Raw genomic sequence first — 1,584 nt, 5'->3', positions numbered from 1 at the left:
TGTGTGTGTTTATAAGTAGTTTTACACTTTTACACTAAATAAGAGCAGCATAAGAGTAAAAGAACTGACTGCGTTACAGCACCCGCTGCTTGTTGAGAGTAAAAGCGCTTTCACGTCTTTTTTAGGGGGTCTGAAAACTCACTAAATATAGCGACAAAGTCGCTAAGTTGGCAACACTGCATTTGACTCACTCACCCCCTCCCTCCTGGCTCACAGCTTCTTCTTCTTGGTTGGCAACCAATGTTAAGGTCCATTACCGCCCCCTGGCTCACAGCTCAGTGGACATTTAGATGAGAAAATATATATTGGACACATTTGTGGAAAATACTAATAAAAAAATAAAAATAAATATTTCCTTTACAATGTGTTAATGTTTTTGCTCTATAAAATAGTTGTTTTCTTTTACAATCACTCATCTTAGCAAATTAAGTTTGAGTGAAAATGTACATTTTTTGCACTCTCTGGTCGACTGACTCAGTGAATCAAATGACTCAAAAAACCCGATTCACTTTGGTGAGTGAGTCATTAAAACTCGATTCAGTAAAAAGAATCAAATTTATCATCACTAGCAGTTACTCGATAAGAGCCCAGACCAATCACATGAGCCAAGGTGTGAACACAGGTGTGGGTCACAATCAGCCAAGGTTTAGGGTGAGCTCGTTGTGAAACCTACCCAACCCTATCACGTCACTTCATTTCTTGCAGCATGCAGCTGAGGCTCAACGCATTGCTTGCATTGAAGAGTCCTGCATTTTGGGTCCTACTTCCCCACACACCCACGGTCTGCCACCACAGACTGCAACAACTTTGGTTGGATAGAAATGTCTAGAAAAGGAGCTGACACAAAGACATCAGCGGGAATTATTTTGGCTTTTGTCAGTCACATTTATGTTAATCAGGCTACTCTCGATCAGCCTGTGTTACCGTTCGTTTCATTGGTGCTTTGGTTTGGGGAAGTTGTTTCTTTCCTGATCTTTTCCTGTCTTCTGTTCTCAGACCTGAGATAGGACTTCTTTCTGCTCTATGTCTACGAGACGTGCTGTGGAAGTAAACAAACCACAGTTTGGTCTGCAGCTATTCAGAGATCAGATCCCACAGAGGGTCCACACTGTCTGCACTGTATGTAGTCACGTCTGCAGGTTTTCGTGTCCAGATTTTTCTGCAGATCATCAGAATGAAAGTGATCGGCCATGTTTACAGAGCCCTTTTTAAAATGTACTTTCGTGACATTATTGTGTGTGTGTAAACAGAGAGCTGCTCTCTGATTGGCCCCTGCCTGCTGCGTGTGTGTGGGATGTTCCTGTCGCAGCAGCGTGTGGTGCTGGTTTTTACGCGTCACTTCATTTCTTGCAGCGTGCAGCTGTGGTGGCTGTCAGCAGCTGTTGGAGCTGCTCTGAGGCGCATTCAGCTCCGTCATGAAGCTCAGGCTGCTGCTCGCCCTGCTCTCAGGTAACTGCTGGCTCTCTTTCTCTGAAACTCTGTAAACACAGAAACTTTAGCCGCTCTGATGTCACTGCTGCGTTCTTCTTCTGCACTTTTGTAGCTTTAGCCTGAGTTTGCATGATGAGTCTTGTTCAGACTGCA

At 44.0% G+C, this 1,584-nt stretch overlaps 1 protein-coding gene across 1 annotated transcript in view; it reads left to right on the top strand.

Annotated features, from left to right (window-relative positions):
* The first annotated feature begins 482 nt into the window (after positions 1-482).
* Positions 483-1,584, top strand: part of LOC102294352 (hepatitis A virus cellular receptor 1 homolog) — a 5,571-nt gene continuing 4,469 nt past the window's right edge. The window contains exon 1 of the mRNA XM_042215076.1: positions 483-1,449. Within this exon, the coding sequence (XP_042071010.1) occupies positions 1,416-1,449 (34 nt within the window). The 5' untranslated portion in view covers positions 483-1,415. The remainder of the gene's footprint in view (positions 1,450-1,584) is intronic.

Source organism: Haplochromis burtoni, unplaced genomic scaffold (genome assembly GCF_018398535.1).
Source record: "Haplochromis burtoni strain Fernald_Lab_line unplaced genomic scaffold, NCSU_Asbu1 Contig_654, whole genome shotgun sequence".
NCBI lineage: Eukaryota > Metazoa > Chordata > Actinopteri > Cichliformes > Cichlidae > Haplochromis > Haplochromis burtoni.
The sequence above is the reverse complement of the archived record's forward strand: the minus strand, read 5'-3'. Positions and strand labels throughout refer to the sequence as shown.